The sequence below is a fragment of the Dryas octopetala genome, chromosome 8 (assembly GCF_963921425.1).
Source record: "Dryas octopetala chromosome 8, drDryOcto1.1, whole genome shotgun sequence".
NCBI lineage: Eukaryota > Viridiplantae > Streptophyta > Magnoliopsida > Rosales > Rosaceae > Dryas > Dryas octopetala.
Genome location: NC_141373.1, coordinates 4,944,750 through 4,969,685, shown reverse-complemented (window position 1 = coordinate 4,969,685; position 24,936 = coordinate 4,944,750). Strand labels below are relative to the sequence as shown.

Here is a 24,936-nt window from a genome sequence, read left to right as displayed (position 1 = left end):
CCAAAGGCATTTTGGGCGACGAACATGTATATTCCTCGCCCAATGTATTTCTCAATTAATTATTTGTTGTTAATGTTTAGGCGACGAACACATGTTCGTCGCCCAAAGTAACTTTGGGCGAGGAACGTGTAATTCGTCGCCCAAACCTTTATGACATTGAGCGACAAATTTTCTTGTTCGTCGCCCTAAATTGCTTTGGGCGACGAATATATGTTCGTCGCCCAAAGTTTGGTCGCCCAATTATGTTTTTCTTGTAGTGTATGTTTTACAACCCGTTGCAATTCATGAACATGTTAGCATTTTTGCTCATTAAGTTATTAAATATGTTTTTGAATCGTTAACAATTTGTAAAGTATAAGATCACCAAAGCCACAACAAATTTGACGAAAATGTTAACATATCTTTGAATATATTGCAACAATTTGTAAAGTGCGTGACCAAAATCTGCATAATTAAAAATAAAATGAAGAAAATAAAACTTGACCCAAACTACAAGAATCAAAAATAAAATTGAACCTTTAAAAATGTATGATTAAACCCATCATAAATTGATCATAATTTAGCAAGCCTATGACAATTTAAAGCCAAATATGATATCACTAATTGCGTTTACCATCTTAGTGTTCTTATACGAATAAAATGCCTTGATATGAATAATAATTAAAGTCAGACGTGACGGTATCATATATGCTCAGCAGATGAAATGACCCAATTTCACTTTTTTATATATAATTAAGAAACCAAGGGAATTCCCTTGGTTTCTTTCTAAGGCTTGAAGAAGTTAGCATTTAGACCTTTGTCAGCTAAATTCCATGCTGCTGCAACAACAAAAAGAGCACTCAGAACCATGCCCAAGCATCCAAGTCCTATGTTAACACACCACATGCCACCTTTTGGCTTTGGTTTCTTGATTGCAATCCACATGAAACATGGATAAGCATAGGCCAAGGGCAATATTGTCAATCCCCCAATTAGAGGTGCCAAGCTTGGCAAGAATGGGAAAGTCACTGCTAAAAAGAATGCCATTCCCCCAAAGAAAATTCGAAATGCTACCCGAACCCACCTTACACATGCTTTGTTCTTCCTCATGGTGTATTTTGACTCCAAATTGTCAAAGACTACCATGCCATAGATTTGGAATGTGCTTAAGCAGTTTATCACTACAAGTATGCAAATTACACCCAACAGAAGTTTTGAGGTGGTGTTGTTGTGTCCATGGAATTGAGAAACTGTGCTTACCATTATTTCTTCATATGAGGAGGAGGAGGGTATACGTATCTTGCATAAATCAAAATACATTAATATGTTAACGATCAATTTATACAAAGATTAATTAGTTTGGCTCATGTTTTGTAGTTTAGTAATTAAAATTAATGGTCAAAGGAATTGCTGTTAATTACCTTGTTTCCATAAGCCCAAAATCCACCTATGGCCAAAGGAAGCATACACATGGCTATGAGTACATATGATATTGTCACTCCTCTCCACATTCGCTTTTGAGTTGGGGATTTTGGATGTGATGGCAATGTCCCCTGCATTAGTAGAGAACTTTTCTTTTAATTTAATAGTGTTAATATATAATATGTTGGCTTTCTCAACTCTGGTTTGAAAAAGATTGAGAAATTCTTCCCTACAACAACGTACGTACGTACACAATCATCCATCTCTCATAATAAGTGACAGTACGTGATTAACACGTAACAATGTGAGTGTTTAGTTAGATGTACGTGAGACACCGATTATATGTAATTAAGCTGTGCACATGAATGAAAGATGAGCCCAAATTATAATCTTAAAATTGGGTCATCACGAATTAATTAAGATCTTAAAATTGGGCCATCACGAATGAAAGGTGAGCCCAAATTAACTAATCAAGCTAGGCTCACATTTCAGTTTTATAATTAAGCTTAATGCAGAATAATTAAAAGAACTTAAATTAGCAATTAAGAAAGACTCACCTGTATCTCAAGGATAACATTGTGACCTCTGAATGCAAGAAAAATGATGCCAAGAGCGTTGAGTATCCCACCAAATCTATCCATATTGGACTCCATCACTGGTGGGTCGTATGATATGTCATTGGGCCTGCCCTTGCCGATTGGAAGAGCCCAAATCATAGTACAATATACAATAGCTGTAATGGTACCAATGAAGGAGACCCAAGTTAAGGAGTTCAAGTTGGGAAACTGAGCCACAACAATGGCCATGCAGATGAACAGCAAGAAGCACTCTGTACCAGTCAATGGCTTGGCATCACAAACAGTTTTGAAGAAAAGCTCAATGGTTCCACCTCCTAAGATAATCAGCTGTGTACATGTACCCCCTGATAGATACATCACTGGGAATATAGCTAGCAACTTCCCTAACCTTTGACCTGTAAAAGAATATATAGTTAAAACGTACACATATATATATACATATATATATATATACAGGCTCTTTCTATTGAGGTATATCTTATTGGGGTCCACACAAGTCGTTTTGTGTCGATCCAAACCGTTCATTTTTTACATCTTCATTAATAGATCATCCTTGCAAAAAATTAGCCAAATCGGAAATCATTTGCCTATTTAACTTTGATCAAATAAATGGATGAACCAAATATTTTCGATAAAACCATTCATCTGTTTTATCAAAGTTAGATAAGATGGTTACATTAAAATCTGTATGACAATGCTTTTAGCTAGAATGTCTAAAAGCATTTTTAAATAGCCAAAAACGTTGTTGATGGCGTTTGTAAGAAATAGCTAAAAGTACTTTTTGGGTTGTAAAAGCAATTTTTAAATAATCACATGGTATGAGGTCCATGAGGAAGAACATCAAAGTGCATGTATAGGAAATATTTTAATTTTTAATAAAAGATTTATATACTTCTAATTAATAAAAGCGATTTTGAGCTAAAACGTTTGGAATAGAAGAATGTTAAGAATAGAGAGAGTTTAATTATGGTATTAACCGAAGGCTGTTGTTGCGAGTTGGAGGTATCTACTATAACGGGTTCCAACATGATCATGATCAGATTGGTGTAGTTGTACGAGGAGCCAAATGGTGTAGAGCTGCCATGCAAATACCAGTGACAAGCATATAATTCCCCATGCCCTGCAACCATTCATGAAAATTACCACGATATCACAAAGATAGACTCTATATATATAAGAGCCAGCTTCATCTTTATGGCTAATATGATAAAGACCATAATTAAGTGCGAATATGGTTGGACAATTCAATACCTAAAGTATAAACTTTCATAGCTAGAATGAATAAACAATGTACATATCTCAAACTAACCAACGTAGATATATTGCATGTGAATATATATTGTTGAGTTAGAAATTAATTATGAGTTTTTGATTATGATAGAGTATACGTACGTACTCACCATCCAAGAGTGGCAAATGTAACAGGAAGTAAAAGAGCTTGGATTCCAATTCCTGAGCAGAGTAAATGCAAGGTAGCAGAATAGGTACTCCCATTCCTGGACTCTGTGAGAGGCAGCCAAGCATCCTGTGGATTATAATTGATGATCAGCTCACCACCACCACCTCCACCAGAATTTGTATCTAAATGATGATCACTTGTTTTGATGGAAATGGCTTGAGCCATTTAATTAATTTCTTGCTGTAAATTGTAAAACACATGCAAGCTATATATATATATATATATATCACCTATCTATTGACCTCGGTGCATACATCATACATGCATGCAGTGGTGGAGCCCCATGAGGACCAGGCCAGGGGAACAAGGGCCCTCTCTGAAATTTTTGGAAAACAATTTTATGTACTGATTGGGTACTCTTTTATAGTTATAATATCATGATATTCCTGCATAATTCTTGTTAATTAGGATGCATGCCTGGTTAGATTGCAAATATAGATTGCGTGTTGTCAACAGGCTAGGTACAATAATATGGGTCATATTTGTTTACACGTATTAAGATGTTTGAACATCTGGAATCTCTCCAAAATTAATGGTTATAGAAGAAATCTTTTAACAACTTGACTTGATGCTAAAAAAAAATCTTTTACTATTTTAAGTTTCCTGTTGTAGGGGTTGAATGTTCATTAGTAGATAACTCAAAGGTATTGCTCAAATGTTGTTTAAAATGTTATGTATTTTACTTAATTTACCTCTAGGAAAATCACTACTTTCACTAAGACTTACAATGAGAGATTAATGAATCAACACGTGCTTCTTCGTTGCATTTATTCGTAAGACAAGTTATTATGCAATGGTTTCAAAATATGAAAACTTATATAGAAAATTATAATTGTATGTAATGAACAGAAAATTATTGATAATCAATATCAGGGTATAATTTTATGGCTCTGCCTTCAAAGTAAGCCAAAATGGTAGGAGTAGACAGATTGAGCACTGCAAAGGTTTTTATAAATGCTGAATATTGTGATGCGGGGACTAGCTAGCTAGATCAAAAGCTAGGGCACCTACTCATTAATTTAGACTGGCCTTTAAATTAATAAAATAGAAAACAATTTAGAGCAAACTGAGGGAGAATTTCTTACCTGGAGCCGTTGGTGTTGACCGAGTATAAATATACATCCGTTATATATATATATATATATATATTCTAAAATTTGGATTAACTGGAGTGTAAAAATTTAGTTGTTTGGTGGAGGAGTCGAATTTGGTTACTATATATCATGATTCATGCATTCACCTATTTATTCTATTAATTAGAGTCAAATGTGTGTAGATGATCAGCACTGAAGGCTTAGGTACGTTGAACCTTGTGTCGGCGGTTATTAATTTGACGTAAATGTTTTGGAGTTTAATTAGGCATTAAATTCCACCTTAGTGTGCGATTCTTTGGGTTTATTTATATATGCCTTGTTTTAAGTGACGGAGGAAATGTAAATTTAAACCATCTTTTAATAATTAAATAAGCAATATGATTTGGATCATCTCAATTGATTATTTAATAAAATATTTTTTTAATACAGGTGAAGCCCACTTATATTAGTCCCACATATAATGGATCATCTCAATTGAGATGTTATATATGTAAGATGCTCATGGACATTAGGCCTTGTTCTACTAGGATTCAACTAATTGTTTTACTTAAGCAGCAAGTAATAAGGAGATTAACCAAACCATTACATAACCAGTCCACATAAGGATGGAATCCTAAACCAATATGGACTAGGATTACTTGGATACCAATGCTATATGTTGTATACTAAGCATAACTAAATAAGCCTTTATATAGGAGTCTAATTAGGATTGAGAGAGAGATACCTTAATGGGAGGACACTCGGGATCTCAAGACACTATATAAAGCATAGGTCCCCTGCCACACATTTACTAGAGCTATTCATTCACTGCCCCATCTCGTGTGAAGTTCTGAAGCATTGTGCTGGCTGGAAGACTTGTGCATTGTGACTTATCATCGAGCAACTGGTGTGCATCTGGACTACCAGTCAAATACCTGCAAAACAGACATGGCATCATCAGGTATGTGTTGCTGCGTGATTACCTGTTATGACAGCATGATTATCTCATAGAATGCAGAACATATACATATATATATTTGATTTGTGCTTATGAGTTGTGTATACTAAAAGATGTATAAAGAAACTTACATGTGGTATCAGAGCCAATTATACACAGATACAAATCTTTCTAGTTATTGTTTCAGTTTAAGAAAATCGAGTTGTAATTATATCTGAAGTTGTTTACAAACCTTCATATACCAACTACCTAATTCATAATGAATATTTGTTTATCGTTTTGATCCTGGAAAAGCACATGAATTCTGCACTTGATTTACAATTTGAGTTTTCACCTTATTCTATCATTACTTGTTGGTAACTTGCTTGTTCACCAAAATTAGTTTATGCACCAATTGTAATTCAGTATATGTATTAAGGTTAGACTAGGGTAAGGTGTTCAGTATAAATTTAATCCGCTGCATGATTGAAGTTGAAACTTCATTAATATATTTGGTATTAAGTTCAGTTTTTATTATGCAGAAATAACAAATCCTTCTGCATAATAATCACTGAAACCAAAATAGACAGATTTCGACATCATAAAGAATGAAGTCTAATATTTTAGGTTTTTTGTTGGCTCTCTTTACAGAGATCAGGCCCTCTGAACACTTAAGATATAGAATTCATATACAGGTTGCAAGTCCACTTATAAAAATCAGTCCTTCTTGTAATTGCTAATTCTGCTAAACAAACTGCAGAAGGAGTTTTAGAACAAGAAATATTATGAGGGAATGCAACATCATATTATTTTTCATTGTGTAAAACAGCACAAATTTGTTTTTATGCAGTGAAAAATATCTGAAGTTTTGGGGTATATTACTAATATATCTATTAAGTTTCAACATTATTCTTATTGTTTATTCATCAGCATCCATGAGTTTCGCAAGCATTGAACCTCTGAATGGTCACAATTTCAAAAAGTGGAAGCAAGACATTGAAATTGTGCTGGGCTTGAATGATCTGGATTTAGCATTAAGAGAAGACAAACCAACTGCAATAACAGCTGCAAGTACTAGGGATGAAAAGGCTAAGGTCGAGAAATGGGAAAAGGCCAACAGAATGGCACTTCTGATTATGAAAAGAAACATGGCAGACATTGTAAAGGGAGGAATTGAGGACAATGACTCTGCTAAAGCCTATCTTGAGTCCATCAGTGAGAAATACAAAGAGTCCGAAAAGGCTGAAACCAGTAACCTCATGGCTGCATTGACTAACAAGAAATATGATGGCAAGGGAAGTGTGAGAGAGTATGTGATGTCCTTGATTGATATTGCAGCCAAGCTGAAGGCATTAAAGATACCAATAGCTGATGAGTTTCTGGTCCATCAGGTTTTGATGTCACTGCCACAGCAGTATGAATACCTCAGTGACATCTACAGTGCTTTACAGGAAAAATGGACACTTAATGAGCTTATTGGTATGTGTGTCAAAGCTGAGGAAAAATACAAGAAGGGTAAGGCAGTAGCTGAAGTGAATTTCGTGCATAAGGAAAATAATGGGAAGAAAGGATTTAAGAACAAGAAGCAATTTTCGAAACCAAGAGGAACAATTGATGGTGCTGGCAGCTCCAAACCAATTTCAGATAGCCTAAAGGCAGTGAAAACCACTAAGTTTAAGTGTTTTCACTGCCACAAACCTGGCCATTTTAAGAAAGATTGCATGAAGTGGAAAGCATGGATGATAAAGAAAGGTAATTTCCATTGCTTTTATCTCGAAGTTAACTTAGTTGATTCTTCCCTTAATTCTTGGTGGATTGATACAGGATCACCCATCCATATTGCAAATTCTTTGCAGGGTATCACAAGAAGGAGGACACCAAGGAGGGATGAAGTTAACATTCGAGTAGGAAATGGGATGCAAGTTGCAGTCAAGGCCATAGGAGCTGTCAGCATTAGTTTAGGAACAGGCTTTGTCTTAGTTTTAGATGAAGTTTTTGTAATCCCATCATTAAGTAGGAATTTGGTTTCAGTTGTTCAACTTGTTAGGAAGAATTATGATTTTATTATCAATAAAAGTGGCTTGCAATTGTTTTTAAATTCTTCTTTGGTTGGTAATGCTGCTCTTATCAATGATCACTGGAAATTGGTATGTTCTGAAACTAACATACACAATGAAATGCATGAAGTAAATGTATTGACAATGAATAAAAGGTCCAGAACAAATGAAAACTCATCAGTCTTATGGCATAAGAGGCTCGGTCATATTTCTAAAGTAAGAATGCAGGTTATGATTAAAGAAAACATCATTCCCAACCTTGATTTCTCAGATTTTGCAGAATGCATAGAATGCATAAAAGGGAAAACAACAATGACCAGAAGGATAGGAGCAAATAGAAGCAGTGAGTTGTTAGAAATTGTTCACACTGATATCTGTGGACCCTTTTCGATTCAGACCATATGCAAGAATTCCTATTTTATTCTTTTTATAGATGACTTTTCCAGGTTTTTGCAGTGTGTATCTCATCTCTGAGAAATCACAGTCACTTGAAGCTTTTAAAATATTTAGAACAGAGGCTGAGAAACAACTTGGAAAGCAAATAAAGATTGTGAGGTCTGACAGGGGAGGAGAGTTTTATGGGAAATACACTGAGGCTGGACAACACATGGGGCCATTTGCCTTGTACCTGCAACAACATGGCATAAAAGCCCAATACACCACACCAGGAACTCCACAGCAAAATGGAGTGGCTGAAAGAAGAAATAGAACCCTTATGGAAATGGTTAGGTCGATGATGTGCAACACTGGATTACCTAGTTTCCTATGGGGGGAAGCCTTAAAGACAGCTAACTACATATCTAATAGGGCACCGAGTAAAGTGTTAGACAAGACCCCTTTTGAGCTTTGGACAGGGAGAAAACCAGGGCTACTACACCTTCGGGTTTGGGGCTGCAAGGCAGAAGCAAAGTTATACAACCCAAATGAAAAGAAATTGGACCCCAAAACCACAAGCTGCTATTTCATTGGTTATCCAGACAAATCAAAGGGTTACAGATTTTATTGTCCATCCAAAAGCACTAGAATTGTTGAAACTAGCATTGCCAAATTCATAGATGAAAATGCCACATCTAATGTTGCTGCAATAGAAGAGTTTGATATGGATAAATTTTATGGTGACAGCAATTTAGAGAAAAACCATGCAGACTTGATTTATTCATTTTCGGATAAAGTGAATACAGCACCAGAAGACCAAATAAATGACAACCTGCCAGCAGAGCCTATAGTTGAGGAAATTTACAATGAAGTTCATGACCATATCGACATGCAACATAATGACAATCAAGCTGAGACACAAAATGAGGAAGTGCCTAGAAGACAATCCACAAGACAAAGAAGACCAGCAATATCAAGTGATGAGTATGTGCTCTATTTGCAGGAGGTTGAGTTTGACATAGGAGAAGACACCGATCCAAGAAATTTTTCACAAGCCATGAACAACAAAAATTCTGAAAAATGGCAGATAGCAATGAATGCAGAGATAGAGTCTATGTATGCAAATGGCGTGTGGGAACTCACTGAAGTACCTCAAGGTTTCAGAATGATAGGTTGTAAATGGATTTATAAGACCAAGAAGAATCCAGATGGAAGTATAGAGAGATATAAGGCTAGGCTAGTTGCAAAGGGTTTCACTCAAAAGGAAGGAATTGACTACAATGAGACATTCTCTCCAGTCTCTAGTAAAGATGCTTTTAGGACAATTATGGCTCTTGTTGCACATTTTGACATGGAATTACATCAAATGGATGTCAAGACTGCTTTTCTTAATGGGGAATTGGAAGAAGAGATATACATGGCTCAACCAGAAGGATTTATAAAGGAAGGTGATGAACATTTAGCTTGCAGGTTAAGGAAGTCCATTTATGGACTGAAACAGGCCTCAAGGCAATGGTATGTCAAATTTGATTCAGAAATTACTAAAAATGGTTTTATAGAAAATCCATCCGATGAATGTATTTATCTAAAAACCAGTGGGAGCAACCTTATTTTTCTAATTCTTTATGTTGATGACATTCTCCTAGCTAGTAGTAATCAAAAACTACTAATTGAGACTAAGGCTTTTCTTTCAGACAGATTTGAAATGAAAGATCTTGGAGAAGCATCTTATGTCTTAGGAATTGAAATTAAAAGGGATAGAAAGAACTTCCTACTGGGATTGTCACAGCAAGCCTACATTCTAAGGATTCTAAAACGTTTTGACATGTTGAATTGCAAGGCTGGAGATTCACCTATGTCAAAAGGTGACAAGTTCAGTAAAGAACAATGTCCTACATCTGAGCAAGAAAAGGAATTTATGAAAGACAAGCCTTATGCTTCTCTAGTAGGGTCTGTGATGTATGCTCAAATGTGTACTAGACCTGACCTTGCTTTTGCTGTGGGAATGTTGGGAAGATACCAAATCAATCCAGGTCAAGCTCACTGGGTTGCTGGTAAGAAGGTGCTTAGGTATCTACAAAAGACAAAAGATTACATGCTAGTGTTTAGAAGAATGGATGAGCTGGAGTTAATAGGGTATTCTGATTCTGACTTCGCAGGGTGTGTAGATAGCCTTAAGTCTACAACAGGTTATGTTTTCATGTTTGGAGGGGCTGCTGTATCATGGAAAAGTGTCAAGCAGACGTTGACAGCAACCTCTACTATGCAAGCTGAATATGTGGCAGTGTATGAAGCATCTACACATGCTATTTGGTTGAAAAATTTTATGCTAGAAACTAAAATGGTTAAGTCAATAACCAGTCCCATAAAGATTTATTGTGATAATAGTGGGGCTGTGAGTTTCTCTAAGAACAACAAAAGAACATCTAAGTCCAAGCACATCGGAACCAAGTATCTAATGGTTAGAGAAAGTGTTAAGGCAGGTGAGTTGCAGATTGAGCATATTAGCACTCAACATCAATTGGCAGACCCTTTTACTAAGGCTCTTCCAGTGGGAGTTTTTAAGCAACATGTGAGAAACATGGGAGTAATTGAAAGTATGGCTGCAGCTGTTGAGTGGGAGCCTTGAGAAGTTTTTTTTTAGAAAGGAGGAGATAAAACATCTCTGACTGATTCTATTAAGTATTTTTATTTTGTTGCAGTTTTTCCAAACAAACTAAAGATTCAGTATGTTAATGCTTTTCAGTTAAGCTTTGCATTATTTTTGTTGAAGATTGAGCTATACCTATCATGATTGCAGTTTTAATAGCTCAATTTAACACCTATAGTGTATTCACTTTCAGTTCAATCTTAAGTAGTGATACATGTACAGATATATATATATATTTCAGATATAAGCATGCATATTATAATTGATTATGTATATATAATTGTCTTGCAAATGACCTTACAGGAATTGTATACAGAATGACAATTCATACAGTAGGACCGAATTATTATTATTAGTTTTATGAAAGAATCGACAAATTCTGAAAAACTAATTTCAGTATTTATGACTGAGGTGAGACATAGTTACATCATCAATGACTATGAGTTGTTTAGGTACGAAATAGCCTAAGAACTTCTCACAGTCTGGTGTTTGTGATTATATCTTGACTAAGTTGATCCAAGTTTGGGTTTTAGTTAATATCTTCAGCGCAACTACAGGTTACTTGCTAAAACTATCAGTAAGTGGTTGATCATGAACAATGCCAGTCCAAGTGGGAGAATGTAAGATGCTCATGGACATTAGGCCTTGTTCTACTAGGATTCAACTAATTGTTTTACTTAAGCAGCAAGTAATAAGGAGATTAACCAAACCATTACATAACCAGTCCACATAAGGATGGAATCCTAAACCAATATGGACTAGGATTACTTGGATACCAATGCTATATGTTGTATACTAAGCATAACTAAATAAGCCTTTATATAGGAGTCTAATTAGGATTGAGAGAGAGGTACCTTAATGGGAGGACACTCGGGATCTCAAGACACTATATAAAGCATAGGTCCCCTGCCACACATTTACTAGAGCTATTCATTCACTGCCCCATCTCGTGTGAAGTTCTGAAGCATTGTGCTGGCTGGAAGACTTGTGCATTGTGACTTATCATCGAGCAACTGGTGTGCATCTGGACTACCAGTCAAATACCTGCAAAACAGACATGGCATCATCAGGTATGTGTTGCTGCGTGATTACCTGTTATGACAGCATGATTATCTCATAGAATGCAGAACATATACATATATATATATTTGATTTGTGCTTATGAGTTGTGTATACTAAAAGATGTATAAAGAAACTTACAATATATTCTCCCAGAAGAATGAACTATATATCCAATTCACTAGTCAAAATATTTATAGTGATTAAGTTTGGTGGTTGGCTGGGAAAGGCAAAGGCAAAGTCAAATGAAAATAGTAGCTGATCGATGGTGATGTCACCAATCAGAACAGTGAGGTATTTAATCCAGGCCCTGCTAGTTCTGATCCTCTGTGGATGGGTCTACATTTCCTGAAGATTCAACAAAGCATGTGAAAGTTGAACCTGGTCTTCAATCCCTCTCTGTAATGTCACCTGGTGGCGCATCATCTTGACACCCAATTTTGATGAAAATTAAGCTTTAGGGTGGAACCTCCTATGATAATTAGCTGCACACATGTACCCACTGAGAGATACATTACTTGGACTAGAGTTAGAAACTTCCCTAGTTTTTTATTTGAAAAAAGAACATAAATAAATAAAGAAAAATTCTATCATGCAGACACTACATGTGATACATATGCATTTTTAACTTTAGATATTGATAAAGTTCATTTTTCCGCTACTAATTGTACTAGTATATCATAAATAAGAGATTACTATGTATACTAATTATCATATTATCTAACCGATAAATTTGGTGAGTCAAACATATATAATTATTAACCGTTATTGTCGTTTTATATGCACTGCATGTTGTATAAATAATAGAAGAAGAGGAGGTTATGGTACTAACTAAAGGCCGGCCATCATTGCGAGGTCGATGTATCTACTATAACGAGTTTCAAAGTCAGATTCATTGTCTTACAAGGAGCCATATGGTATAGAGTTGCCATGCAAATGCCAGCCCTGCAACCATTGGAAATTGTTATGGGAATTAAACCACAGTATATAGTATGTGCCTATCTCTAACATCGTACATACTATGTAAAAAAAGATGACCCAACATAGTCTATATGTCCTCAAGACTCTAGAGGATATGTGTTTGATAATGATACCATGTGATATGAATTGCTAAAATTGATTAATGTTCTACAAACTTGACAGAAAATCATGACGTGGGTCAAATAAAAAACACAAATCCTCTAAGAAAAAGAGAAAGTTAGTTGATTCAAATAAAAAGAGAAGGCAAGAGAGCAACAGAAAAACTAACACTTTCTCCATTGATTGCGTAATGCTTATTGAGTAAGGCATATATTGTTCGATAGTGTTTAAATTGGTTTTTGATCCCGTGATCCCTTAAGGCCCAATTTGGTATTTGTTGATGCTAAAAAATGGTAGAGCAGTCAACGTCGAGTCGAACCACGTAGACCCTTTGACCCACCACTGAGTGGATGACACGTCGAAGTGGGGCAGGAACGGGTAGCTGGGTCCGACTGGTGAGTAATGAGAGAGAATGATATCCAAAGCACCCTGCACAGGTACACAAAAGTGAGCGGGAAGGGCACCGGTGTGGTGCCGGCCAAAGCTCCTCCGACGCTCAAGTCAGTGTTCAGAGAGATCTGAGAGCAGAGTGAGTGAATAGTCTAATAATGATTTCAGTTGTCCTTTTGTGACAAGAAGGTACCTCTTTTATAGTACCTTTGGAAGAGTGTCAACCAATCCGGTGACGACACGTGTCCTTTGTGGTGACTTGCACTGTAGGAGCGCCACGTGGCACCGGTCTCGAGGATCCGAGTTAGTTGACACGGGCCGGGGGCCCGGGAGGCTTGAGCTTGGGAGGCCGGAGCCTAAGAGGCCGGGGCCCAGGGGGCCGGAGCCCATGAGGCCGGAGCCTAGTGGATCATGGGCTAGGAGCCCAGGAAGGGCTTAGTCTTTTGGGTCTAGGCCCAAACAGCATGGTGTTGGGCCTTGTGTGACTTGTCGTTATGCCGAGATGATTAGTCATACGAACAGAAGTCCCCCAAGTTTCCGAGCAAAAGATACTTCTTGGTTGGGAACTTTGTACACAAAAGAGTCCGAGCAGAACGACAAGTAACCACACACTTGTTCACACTTGTTCCTGCTTAAGCTACTGTTTAGAAGTCCCCCAAGTTCCTTAGCAAGAAAAGCTGTACTGCAGGAAAGCTTGGGGGTTACATATGAAAGATTTCCTTTTTTTTTTTTTTTTTTTTTTTTTTTGAATTTCTGATCACCCTGTATTCCGAGCAGTAGACACTTCGCGAGAAACCCAGTGAACCCCGTTCACTGTACTGGTGGGATGTTGCCCTCTGTAAATAAGAATCTGGGATTTAAGCAGTGTAGCTCAGGTATAAAAGACCCACCCCATATCTCACATTTGTTACTGTAGATGTTTTTTGGAGAGAGAAAGAGGTGCTGTGAGATAAGAATTGTATTCACGTGAGTGGCAAGGACTTAGGGCACTATTCACGTGACTGCAAGGGGCGGCTGGGTTTTTGAAATAGAGCAAAAAAAAAAAGGCGGCTCGGGTAGGATCTTGTGAGGGGAGGGCTCGGGCCGGAAAAAGCAGGGGGTGGCTGGGGCCTGCTCGGGTCGTGAAGGAGGAGGGCTCGGGTCGGAAGGAAGAGGCGAGCTCGGGTCGGGTTCTGCGCGGGCGGAAGAGAAGAGGCAGCTCGGGCAGCTCGGGCGAGTGTGGGACTCGGGTGGGCTGGAGCGTTGCTCGGGTCGGAAGTATTTCTGCTCGGGTCGGAAGAGAAGGGGCGAGGTGGTCTGCTCGTCGGGTCGGCGCCGTGGTGTGCGCGAGGTGGTCTTCTCGTCGGGCTCGGGTCGGACAAAGGCGAGCACGGATCGAGCTCGGGTCGGCGCCGTGGTGTGCGCCTGGGTTCCTGCTCGGGGCGGAGGAGGATAGAGCTCGGGTCGGCCTTGTGAGGTGCTCGGCTCGGATCTGCAGTGCTCGGGTCAGCTTCCTCGTCGCGGCGGCTCTGCTCGGGTTGGAGTGTTTCACGCCGAGCTCGGGTTTGCAGTGGAGGCGTGGGTCGGGCTGTCTCGTCGAGGAGTTGTGCAGGGGAGGCTCGGGCCGGAGTTTTTGGGCGCTGTGGGTGGACGAGCAGGGGGCTCGGACTCGGGCTCTTGCGCGGCTCGGGTGAGTGGCTGGAAGGCGGAGTGCCTTGGCGAGTGCTTGGCTCGGGCCGGAGTGTGGGGGCTGCGTGGCTCGGATTCTCAATTGGGCGCGGGCTATCTTGCTGCGTGGCGGTGCACGGGCTGCATTGATTCTCACATTTTGAGGTATGTAATTCAAATAAAAATGTTCCTACCCACTTTGATATATTGATTGTGTCTTTGAAAATTGAGAACTTTGAGAAGTTGTGTCGTCCAGCCTGAGGCGGACCTTGGAATTCTGTTTGTAAATTGTGTGGAGAATGTGAGTAGGGGCAGGTGGAGGTGCAAGTGGGTCGGAGCCTTGCCGAGCACTGGGTAGGCGACATGCCTTCATTTTTTGACTGTAATTTATTGGGTGTTGTGTTGTTGTCCAGGTACAGAGGAAACAAGATAAGTGGGTCGGAACCCGTCTGAGCCGGTGGAGCCGCGCAATACAGGTAAAGATTTGTGTTTTTATTGCTTGTCTGCTTTGAATTGATGTTGTGAATACTGGCTTTGATAAATGATTGGTGGCTGAGCATGTGAAAAGGTGATAGGGTGAATGGTCCCAAATTGGGGGTAGAAGAGCACATATGGGGGGGGGGGTGGGAAACCAGTATTGATCTGATATGTCCATGGTGTTGTCTTGGATGAGCAGGTGTGCTGAGGTCGGACATTTTCATGGCTTCCTCAGATGAGAACAGTTCTACAGATGAGGGAGAGTCTGATCGGGCGTCCACAAGTGATGGGACGCCGATGAGGCCCAATATGCCCCGACCCCGGATGGGGTGTGGAAATATGGGGGTGGGCAAAGTGCTCAAGACCGTCCAGGAGAGCTTGTCCATGGTGATGGGAAGTGAGGGAAAAGGGTCTGGTAGTGAGGACAGCGACAATGGAGAGACGCCTACCAGTTGTGGTGATGTGGGTAGGCGCATTGTGCCTAGGACATACTGGTCCGTGGATGAGTTGTGTGAGAACAGGATGACGGAGGAGGACCTTGAAAAATTGAGGGTGGAGTTCCACATTCCCGATTATATCCATCTTAGCCTCCCGGGAGAGGATGATGTCTTGAGTGACCCGCCGGAGGGGCATATTTTGTGTTTTGCCAAGAGTTTCCACCATGGGTTTAGGCTTCCTCTCCACCCCTATTTCCAGTATATGTTGAGGAAGTTAGGGATTGCACCAGCCCAGCTGACGCCCAATAGTTGGAGAACATTAATTGGGCTGTATGTATTGTTCCGAGATGAGGGGTATGATCCCCCGAATATGGCTCAATTCTCAAACTTGTTTGAGATTAAGTCGAGCCCCAAATTGCGAGGGTGGATGTACTGCTCGCAGTTGGCAAACGGGCAGTTCACTGATGGTACGACCCGCCAAATACAGGTGGGACACCCGGACGCTCACAAGGAATGGAAGAAAAAATGGTTTTTCGCGAGTGGAGCCTGGGAATTCGGCCGGAGTGATAGGGTGACCACGTATAGAGTGCCGACGAATTTCCACATAATAGGTTGCCTGGCTGAGCCGATGCACTGGTCTATGTACACTTGGATTATTTAGCTGATGTTTATGCTGATACTAATAGTAGTCTCTTGTTGTTTGATTTTGCAGGGGGTGAGTGGGAGAGACTGCCATTGTCGGAAGGTAGCGCGGAAGAGGTGCGAAGAGTGCTTAGCCGACCTGCTCGAAAGTTGAGCGCTACCTACCTCTTGGCTCCTGAAAAGTTGGCCAAGTACGGCTTCGGAGTTCCAGGTGAGCTTCTGTACTTCCCCTCTTGGAGTAGTAGTCGATGAGATAATAATTTGTGCTCATTGAATTTTATTTTGGTCTTGCAGTGAAGATGGCCAACACGAAGAAAACAAGTAGACCGGTTGGTCATGCCCCGCCTGCCCAGAGGAGGATGATGATGGGGGCACTGTTGGCTGGGGGTGGCTCGTCCCAGGGGAATACAAGTAGAGCCGCAACGGTGCCCGGGGGTATGAGGCATGGTGGGTCTACCAACACCCAGGTTCCGAGGGCGGCTTCTCCCGGGAGGAAAAGGAAGACGGTGTTAGATGCGGCCGAGCCCGAGAGGGAGGGCAAGAGGGCAGCCACAGCCACTGCGTCTGATCCAGTCCCAGAGGAGGATCGTCTGGCACAGCAGGCAGTGACAGACTTTGGAGGATCCCTGAAGAAGGGGAGGGATGACCGGGTGATTGGCGAGGAGGTTGAGCCACTATCCGTCCTGCAGCGGGCCTTTACTGAGCAGTCCCAGGTAAGGGGAAGTGGTATAGTATGATGAGATGTCCAAAGTTTAAACTTTATAGCTTGTGATAACATTTTCGTGGCATCCGACCTGGCAGGCACTGTTCTTCACTTATCAGGCACATGTTAGGGTCCTGGCCACGGTGGAGAAGATGAAGGACGAGATGTCGAGCTTCGTGGTGTGGAAAGACAGAGCGCTCTCAGCTGAGGAGAGGGTCGGTACCCTGGTTGCCCAGAACCAGGCGTTGCAGGCCGAGCTGCTGCAGGCCAGGAAGGAGGCAGACCAGGCTAGGCAGGAGTTGGAGCAGAGCGGGCAGGAGCTGAGCCAAGCCAAGCAAGAGGCGGACCAGGCTAGGCAGGAGTTGGACAATGAGTACAACAGCGGCTATGCCATGGGCTTTGGCGATTGCAAGTTGGAGCTCGAGGAGATGTGCCCTGACTTCGACTGGGACCGCGTGCGTGGTCTGCTAGGGGCTGGCAACGAAGTTCCTGGCAACGTCCCGGAGGAAGGTGCCCAGGAGGTAGAGCATGAGGACATAGCATCCCCAGTTGGAGAGCGTGATATGGGAGAGGATCCCAAATAGGCATCTGTTGCACTTATGGCCCGGGGGCAGGAGTGGGCGGACCATTACCCTATTTTGATTTGAGTTGTATGGTCGGGTCGGATGTGGCCCGTGCCAACTTGCAAACTCTTTTGATTATTAAGTTTTGTACTTATTGTTATTTGGATGATTTGGAGGGTGTCCGACCCGTTATGGGGTAGGATGCCCTTCTTTTGAATACATGGTATTGCAGAATTTTATCAAATGCATGGTACTTAGTTTCCCTTGGATGCATGAAATTGATTGTTCTCTGAATGCATGGTACTTAGTTTCCCTTGAATGCATGAGATTGATTTTCCCTTGAATGCATGGTACTTAAGTTCCCTTGAATGCATGTGCCATAGCCGCGCCCTGAATGCATGGTACTTGGCTTCCCTTGAATGCATGGGGCGGATATGGGTAGGGTCGGATGTCTGATGGCCCGGGGGTCCATACAGCCGATTAACACTTTGAATAAAAATGAAGAAAAATGTGTCCGTGGTAGGACGTCCGTGAATGCATGGTACTTGGTTTCCCTTGAATGCATTCGTCATAGCCGCGCCCTGAATGCATGGTACTTAGCTTCCCGTGAATGCATGGGGCGGATATGGGTAGGGTCGGATGTCTGATGGCCCGGGGGTCCATACAGCCAATTAACACTTTGAATAAAAATGAAGAAAAAGTGTGTCCGTGGTAGGACTTGTATTTATTGAAAGCGATAACATAGATAAAATTGAAAAAAGTCCCCGGGGGGTACAACATTTGTCTACTTGTAAAAGTAGCGGAGGTGCTCGGCGTGCCAAGGGTGGCCGAGTTCCTTGCCGGTTGTGGCGCGGAGCCTATATGTGCCTGGGCGGATGACTTCAATAATTTCATACGGTCCTTCCCAATTAGGTTTCAGAGCACCTGTTTTGGCCAAGGTAGTGCTGCGCAGGACCCAGTCCCCCACTCGGAAGTGGCGAGGCTTAACTTTAGAATTGTAGTATCGAGTGGCCCGTTGCTGGTAGGCATACTTGTGTAGCTCAGCCTGGGCCCGATGTTCTTCAGCTAGGTCGAGACTGAGGGCTAGCTGGTCAGCATTGTGCTCAGGCTGAAACGTGTCGAGGCGGTAAGAGGCAAGCCCGACCTCAACTGGGATGACGGCTTCAGAAGCAAAGGCCAAAGAAAAGGGGGTTTCCCCGGTCGAGGATCGACAAGTCGTCCGGTAGGACCATAGGACTTCGGGTAGGAGGTCAGGCCACTTGCCCTTCTTTGCATCAAGCTTGGTCTTCAGGGTATGTTTAATGGTCTTGTTGACTGCCTCTACCTGCCCGTTGGCCTGAGGATGACCAGGAGAGGCAAAGAAAACCTTGATGTTGAAGGCGGAGCAAAATGACTTGAACTCTTTGTTGTCGAACTGCTTGCCATTGTCAGTGATAATGGCGTAAGGGAGACCAAAGCGGCAAATTATGTTCTTCCATACAAAGCTCTTGATGGTCTGGGTGGTTGCCTTTGCCAAGGGCTCGGCCTCTGCCCACTTAGTGAAGTAGTCCACCGCGACTACTGCCATTTTGACCTTGCCCTTCCCTTCGGTCATTGGTCCGATTAAGTCAATGCCCCATTGGGCAAAGGGCCAAGGACTGTTCATGGTAGTTAAGGGCTCGGGTGGTTGGTGCGGAAAAGTGGCAAATTTTTGGCACTTGATGCATTTCTGGGTGAGCTTCCTTGCATCAGCGCGGAGGGTTGGCCAATAATAGCCTTGGCGGATGGCCTTGTGGGCTAAAGAGTGGGCCCCTGCATGATTGCCACAGACCCCTTCATGGATCTCCCGGAGGATATAGTCGCCTTGTTCGGGGGTGAGGCAGCGCAAGTATGGCAGGGAGAAGCCCCGCTTGTATAACTTGTCGTTAATAATGGTGTACCGGGAAGCTCTATGGCGAAGGCGCCGAGCCTCAGCCTTGTCTGCGGGTGGGTTCCCATGCTTAAGAAATGCAAGAAGAGGGTCCATCCAACTAGCTTGTTGCGCAGATTGGCAGACTTCCATAACATCAATGCTGCGCTGAGGTAAGAACTCAATGGGGACGGACCTCCCAGGTTCATGGTCGACTGCCGAGGCAAGGCGAGCTAGGGCATCCGCCCTTTCATTGTCCGCCCTAGGGATTTGTATGAGCTGGTATGCTGAGAATTGATTGAGTAAGCTTTGAACTTTGGTGAAGTAGGCGGCCATGCGCTCACCCTTGGTCTGGTATTCCTGCGTGACCTGGTTCACCACAAGTTGAGAATCGCTGTAGATTCGGAGTTGCTCAACGTCCATATGTAGTGCCAAAGATAAGCCGGCAATGAGGGCCTCATATTCAGCCTCATTGTTGGATGCCTGGAAGCCGAATTGAAGAGCATACTCAATGGTGGTCTGGTCGGGGGCGATCAAAACAAGTCCGGCGCCACTGCCCTGTTGATTAGAAGACCCATCAACATATAAAGACCAGATTGGGCGATCCGGCCTGATTGCCGGAGTAGAAGAAGTTGGTGGATCGGTTGTCGACACAATGGCGGAGGAGGGCTCAGCCTCGGGTAGGAATGTAGATTCTGAAATGAAGTCTGCAATGGCTTGTCCCTTGATTGCGGGCCGTGGGCGGTAGGAAATGTCAAATTCGCTCAGTTCAATGGACCATTTGATAAGTCGGCCAGAGACCTCAGGCCGCTGCAATACTTGCCTAAGTGGTTGATTGGTGAGAACCACGATAGGATGAGCCTGGAAGTATGGGCGGAGGCGTCGGGCTGATGTGACCAAGGCAAGGGCCAATTTTTCTATCTCTGGATATCTGGTCTCAGCATCTTGCAGGGCCTTGCTAGTATAGTACACCGGGTGTTCAACCCTATCCTCAAGTCGAATGAGGACTGAGCTGGTGGCTGTCAGGGAAACGGACAAGTAGAGGAGTAGCTCTTCCCCTGGCTCGGGTTTAGAAAGTAGAGGTGATTTGCCCATGTACTCTTTTAGATCTTGGAAGGCCTTCTCACACTCCGGAGTCCAGTCAATGTATTTTGTCCGAGCCTTAAGGGTTTTGAAGAATGGGGCGCAACGGTCGGTGGCCTTGGATATGAATCGTGTCAAGGCGGCGACCCTGCCCGTTAGGCTCTGCACTTCCTTCTGAGTTCTGGGAGATTGCATATCGATCAAGGCTTTGATTTTTTCAGGGTTGGCCTCTATCCCCCTTTGGCTCACCATGAAGCCAAGGAATTTTCCCGAAAACACGCCGAACGTGCACTTGGCAGGGTTCAGGCGCATTTGGTACTTCTTGAGAACGGAAAACATCTCAGAAAGTTTGTGGACGTGGTCCTCTGCCCGGACACTCTTGACAAGCATGTCGTCCACATAGACCTCCATGGACTTACCAATGTATTCTGAAAAAATGGAGTTGACCAAACGCTGGTAGGTGGCCCCGGCATTTTTGAGTCCGAAAGGCATGACTTTGTAACAATATAGGCCCCTGTCAGTAATGAAGGCCGTGTTGTCCTGGTCGGAGCTGTGCATAAGGATTTGGTTATAGCCGGAGTAGGCGTCCATGAAACTAAGGAGTGCATGGCCTGCTGTGGCATCAACCAGTTGGTCAATTCGAGGAAGAGGAAAGCTATCCTTGGGGCAGGCCTTGTTGAGGTCAGTGAAGTCGACGCACATCCGCCACTTGCCATTTGATTTTTTGACCATCACAACATTGGCCAGCCAATCCGGGTAAGAAACCTCGCGGATGAAACCTATTTTCTGTAACTTGTCGACTTCTTCCTTCATAGCAGCATAGATTTCGGGCTTGTACTGCCTGCGTTTTTGGCGGACGGGGCGGTGTCGCGGATTAAGACTTAGGCGATGGGAGATCACCTCCGGAGAGATCCCAGGCATGTCATCATAGGACCAGGCAAAGACTTCAGCATTGGCACGAAGGAAGTTGATGAGTTCATCCCGGAGAGCAGTACTGAGCTGGGTTCCGACCCGTACCTTGCGGTCCGGGTAGGCAGGTGAGATGAGAACTTCTTCCACATGATTGTCATCTGGTTGGGCGATAGCTCTGAAAGATGCATCACGAGGATCCTCGGGAGGGTCCGGGGTAGGGCAGGTAGGGGAGACAGAAACAGCCATAGAGGGCATGGCCTCTTTCTTCTTCTTGACGGAAGTCGTATAGCAGGACCTGGCTGACACTTGGTTGCCTTTGACTACCCCCGTGCCACATGGGGTCGGGAACTTGATCAGAAGCAAGTGAGTGGAAATCATAACTTTCAGTTGGTTAAGGGCTGGTCGTCCCAAGATGACGTTGTACGCTGTGGGGCAGTCGACCACCAAAAACTGAGTGGTTGTGGTAGCGGACGAAGGATACCTCCCAAGGGTGAGTGGAAGGTAGATCCCGCCAAGAGGGGTGACCATATCGCCCGAAAAGCTAAGTAAAGGAGCGACCGACCGGTCAAGCCTCTCTTGGTCAATCCCAAGAGCTGTGAAGGCGGAGGCGAAGAGGATGTTGACGGAGCTACCACAATCGACAAGGATCCGAGCCACATCAAAATTAGCTATGGTGGCTTCAATGACCAGGGGGTCATCGTGTGGGAAGATCAAATCACGTTCTTCTTCCTCAGCAAAGGAAATGGGCGACCACCCGAGCTTAGGAGTTTTTTTTCCACGGTGGAGGTCTACAGCCATAACGCCGGAGCATTGCTGAGCACTTCGGGCGTATTCCTTCCTAGCCCTGTTGGAGTTGCCAGCGAGGGTCGGGCCCCCACAGATGGTATTGACCCGCCCCCGTCGTTGTCCTTCGGCCTTGGCCTTCTCGGTGGCCTCCTTGTCTATAAAGCCATCCAATTTTCCTTCCTGTACCAAAGTTTCTATTGCCTCTTTAAAGGCTCTGCATGCCTCGGTGTCATGGCCATGGTCATTATGATAAAGGCAAAAGAAGTTCTTGTTGGCCCGGTACCGTGTTTGTGGTGGGCGGGGTGGGAGCTTGGGAAGGATTTCCTTGATCTGAGGATACAATTCTGTATAAGTAACATTGAGAATTGTATAGACTTTGAACCTGGAGGCGTAGGATGTCTGATAGGTTTCCTCCCTTCGTTGTCCTCCACCTCTACCATCACCAAATTGCTTCTTGGTGAATTTACTGAACTTTTTCCCGGACCCCCCATGCTGGCTACCTGAGTAGGGCTTGGGCTGGGGTGGCACTATGATGGCCTGGTCGGTACTTGGGCGATCCATGGTGGGCGGCTTCTTCCCATATGTTTTGAATTCCGCAGTAGCATAGGCAATGGCCTCTTGCATAAGTTCTTTGTAGGTGCGCGGATTGCGGCGGTTGAGTTCAAACAAGAAGTCCCCCTCTAGGAGACCACCCTTGAAAGCAGCGAAGGCTACCTTCTCATCACAGTCGCGACACCGGGATCGTTCTAGCTGAAATCGAGTGATGTACTCCCGGAGGGATTCCCTGCTGCCCTGTCGGACTCGAGTCAGGTCATCCGTGGTGTAGATTCTATCGGTCTGGATGATATACTGGCCTAGGAAGAGCTCTCGGAGCTCGTTGAAACAATCAACCGAGCCCGGAGGAAGTTGGTAGAACCAGTCCCTTGCACTGCCAGTGAGGGTGGAAGGGAAGATTCGACACTTCGTAATATCATCAGCACCTTTAGATTCCAGAGCGGATCTGAAACTCATGAGGTGGTCATATGGGTCTTCCTTCCCTGTGTATGGAGTGATCTTGGGAGGTCGGACGTCGCCAACCGGAGGAGTGGACAGGATGCGAGCTGTGAAAGGTCCAGGCAGCTCCCTTGTTTCTAAAGATGGGTGCCCACCCCGACTTCCTCCTTCCACTCTTTTCAGGCGCTCACTGATGTCCATGAGAAGTTGCTGGAGCTGGTCTGGTGGAAGAGAGCCGCTGTTACCGGAGTCAGCGACTTGTTCACTTATGAAAGTGCCACTTTCTGCGCGGCGCCCTGCCGAGAGGACCTGCTCTTCTCCCCGTCGTCGCTTGGGACGGGGAGCCTGCTCCTCTTCCAAGTCTCGGGGACGCGGGTTGGACCGCCCCTGCTCCTCCTCTAAGTCTCGGGGACGTGGGTTGGATTCGCCCCGGTTCGTCCGCTGCTCTTCTCGCCGAGAGCGGTTGTCGTCGAGCAGATGACGACAGTCCCGATAAATGTGGAACTCTTCAGAGCGGGTGGGATGCTCGCCAGATCGAGCCCGGGCGACCGGGTGGATAAGTCTCTTTTGGAAACCTGGGGGCGGATGGCTACCTTGCCCTACATCCAATTGGCGGGGAACATTTTGGTCCCTTCGGGGGGGATCCCTCATCTCACCACTCCGGAGAGTGGTGTGTTCGTCCCTGTCATGGGGGTTCCTCCTCTCACCACTCCGGGGGGTGGTATGTCCTTCCCTGTCACGGAGGAGTCGCTCATAAAGCTGTGTTGCACCTTTCTGGAGGTCGAGCTGTTCCTGGGTTCGTTGGAGTTGAGCCTCCAATCGTTGGATGTACTCCTCCTGATCAGACTCAGCAGTCTTCTTACCTCGCTTGTCAACCAGCGGGGTGTTGTCGACTTGGTCGAGGATAGGACCTCCGTCAGACATTGTGAGGGTCGGTAGCTCGGAAGCTAGGGAGCTCGGAAGCTAGGGAGCTCGGAAGCTCGGAAAAGTTGCACCTCAACTGAGGGTAGAGAATTCAATGGGGAAAAGTTGTAACTTTCCCACAGACGGCGCCAAACTGTTGATGCTAAAAAATGGTAGAGCAGTCAACGTCGAGTCGAACCACGTAGACCCTTTGACCCACCACTGAGTGGATGACACGTCGAAGTGGGGCAGGAACGGGTAGCTGGGTCCGACTGGTGAGTAATGAGAGAGAATGATATCCAAAGCACCCTGCACAGGTACACAAAAGTGAGCGGGAAGGGCACCGGTGTGGTGCCGGCCAAAGCTCCTCCGACGCTCAAGTCAGTGTTCAGAGAGATCTGAGAGCAGAGTGAGTGAATAGTCTAATAATGATTTCAGTTGTCCTTTTGTGACAAGAAGGTACCTCTTTTATAGTACCTTTGGAAGAGTGTCAACCAATCCGGTGACGACACGTGTCCTTTGTGGTGACTTGCACTGTAGGAGCGCCACGTGGCACCGGTCTCGAGGATCCGAGTTAGTTGACACGGGCCGGGGGCCCGGGAGGCTTGAGCTTGGGAGGCCGGAGCCTAAGAGGCCGGGGCCCAGGGGGCCGGAGCCCATGAGGCCGGAGCCTAGTGGATCATGGGCTAGGAGCCCAGGAAGGGCTTAGTCTTTTGGGTCTAGGCCCAAACAGCATGGTGTTGGGCCTTGTGTGACTTGTCGTTATGCCGAGATGATTAGTCATACGAACAGTATTGATGTGTGGCCAAAATAAACAACTTATTTTCAAAAAGTTTTCATCCA

At 44.0% G+C, this 24,936-nt stretch overlaps 2 protein-coding genes across 2 annotated transcripts; both read right to left on the bottom strand.

The window, feature by feature from the left end:
* Positions 1–765: 765 nt before the first annotated feature.
* On the bottom strand, positions 766–3,603 carry LOC147276329 (lysine histidine transporter-like 8). The gene is made up of 5 exons (XM_086254153.1): positions 3,380–3,603; positions 2,957–3,099; positions 1,959–2,374; positions 1,401–1,532; positions 766–1,278 (listed from the first exon to the last, which is right to left on the bottom strand). Exons 1-5 carry the CDS (start codon positions 3,601–3,603, stop codon positions 766–768), a joined length of 1,428 nt encoding a protein of 475 aa, XP_086110279.1.
* Positions 3,604–18,312: 14,709 nt separating this feature from the next.
* On the bottom strand, positions 18,313–24,114 carry LOC147276328 (uncharacterized). The gene has a single exon (XM_086254150.1). The coding sequence runs from the start codon at positions 24,112–24,114 to the stop codon at positions 18,313–18,315; it is 5,802 nt and encodes a 1,933-aa protein (XP_086110276.1).
* Positions 24,115–24,936: the final 822 nt, after the last annotated feature.

What these genes read in the sequence shown, in the direction of transcription:
- LOC147276329 (XM_086254153.1), bottom strand. Translation starts at nt 3,603, where the DNA reads ATGGCTCAAGCCATTTCCATCAAAACAAGTGATCATCATTTAGATACA. An exon ending in ATGTTATCCTTGAGATACAG is followed by an intron (nt 1,533 to 1,958) that starts GTGAGTCTTTCT and finishes CTACTAATGCAG; the next exon opens with GGGACATTGCCATCACATCC. An exon ending in TTTGGGCTTATGGAAACAAG is followed by an intron (nt 1,279 to 1,400) that starts GTAATTAACAGC and finishes GATTTATGCAAG; the next exon opens with ATACGTATACCCTCCTCCTC.
- LOC147276328 (XM_086254150.1), bottom strand. Translation starts at nt 24,114, where the DNA reads ATGTCTGACGGAGGTCCTATCCTCGACCAAGTCGACAACACCCCGCTG.